The 1538-nt window shown below is 39.5% G+C and overlaps 1 protein-coding gene across 1 annotated transcript; it reads right to left on the bottom strand.

Annotated features, from left to right (window-relative positions):
* Nucleotides 1-208: 208 nt before the first annotated feature.
* On the bottom strand, nucleotides 209-1176 carry LOC116101784 (vomeronasal type-1 receptor 4-like). Its single transcript, XM_031385617.1, has one exon. The coding sequence runs from the start codon at nucleotides 1136-1138 to the stop codon at nucleotides 209-211; it is 930 nt and encodes a 309-aa protein (XP_031241477.1). The 5' UTR covers nucleotides 1139-1176.
* Nucleotides 1177-1538: the final 362 nt, after the last annotated feature.

Genomic DNA, 1538 nt, shown 5'->3' with positions numbered 1-1538 from the left:
GCAAGAGCTCTGTGTCACAGGTTGGACTGGAACCCCCTCTTTACTCAGTGCTACAATTGATTGCATAGCAATTGTACTACCTCAGCTTACCTAGTGCTGGAATTAGAGCAGTACGTCACCATAATTGGTTCATAAAGACATGTTAAATATATATTTACTGAGTAGAGTTTTTTCAACAATGTTAATAAGTAGTCTTCAGTCTGGTATTTTAAATGACTGGCTTTCTATAGTTTAAGATCAGAGAACAAGGATAACTAGGATCTCTAAAGATCAACAGCAAGGGAGAAATAGTGGGGAAGCTTGAAGTTAAAACTTCACCTACATGCCTCAGCCACAGACGAGAGTCTATGAAAAAAATGTGAAGGATAAAGCAAATACAGTGTAGAAGATAAAAGCTTACAAATGTGACCACAAGCATCACAATGCTATGGACTGCTCTGGTCTCAGCATAGCCTCTGTTGTCTTGATGGGAACGGAAAGTATACTGCAGTCTCTGGCAGTGTCTGTACAGTAGAAGAACCATGGAGACACTGGTCCAGACCATTATGCTGATAAATATGGCATCATGGGCAAACCACAAGAATATAATGCCTACACTGAATCCAGATGTAAAACAGACCCACTTACTTTTAATGTCAGTTTTATTATGTGTGTTCTGTGGACCACTGACTTTCATTGGAATGTAGACATTATATAAGGCACCAAACAACCAACAACTGCAACAGAAATACCTTATGGCCTTGGGACTTCTTCCTCTGACCATCAGCTCAGTGAAATTACCAGGAACAAGAGTGACAAACTGATAGGTGCTCAGGATACAGGTGGAACACAAGTTTGTGCTTCTTGCTACCATGCGAAGGAAGTACTCAAGTTTACATTTGAGGTCATTCAGTGGATTTCTTTGAGCAACAAGCACATTGTTTGGAAACAGAGTCATGAGGAGAATTAAGATGCTGGACATAGCCATGTGAGTACAAATCACTTGTTTGGGTCTCAGCTGACATCCAGTCAAAACTGGAGAGACATTATGGACAAACAGAAGGATGTTAGCCATAGTCCCTATCCCACACTGACAAAGCAACAGGATCTGAAGTGTCACTTCCTCAATGGTTTTCATGGCTTCATCCTGTGAAGACATTGAAAGGCTTCAGTGCAAACTGGAGGGATGACCATGAAGGACAGTGCTGTCCTCAGGACTCTGTTCTACTGCCCACACTTAACAGTTGATCTGGGGTGATTTCTTCTAGTCGGAAGGGAGACACTAGTGCATTCCAGTAGAAAATCTTTGCCTGAGAATACCACATGGACATTAACTCAGAATATTATTTTGTGCCTTTGTATTCTGCTTATTTCTGGAAGAAACTTATAGAGATGTTGTAACTATTTTTCTATTGATCAACAACATAATGACATTTTGACACAATACAGGCTTTGAAGGTGAATGCATGAAAAGTAAAAAATAAGAGTACACTGTTCAATCATTACAATCCAATCATTCCTCATTCTATAATTATGTATGTATGTATGTATGTATAATT

The sequence above is a fragment of the Mastomys coucha genome, unplaced genomic scaffold (genome assembly GCF_008632895.1).
Source record: "Mastomys coucha isolate ucsf_1 unplaced genomic scaffold, UCSF_Mcou_1 pScaffold21, whole genome shotgun sequence".
Taxonomy (NCBI): Eukaryota; Metazoa; Chordata; class Mammalia; order Rodentia; family Muridae; genus Mastomys; species Mastomys coucha.
This window is presented reverse-complemented; position numbering and strand designations above follow the sequence as displayed.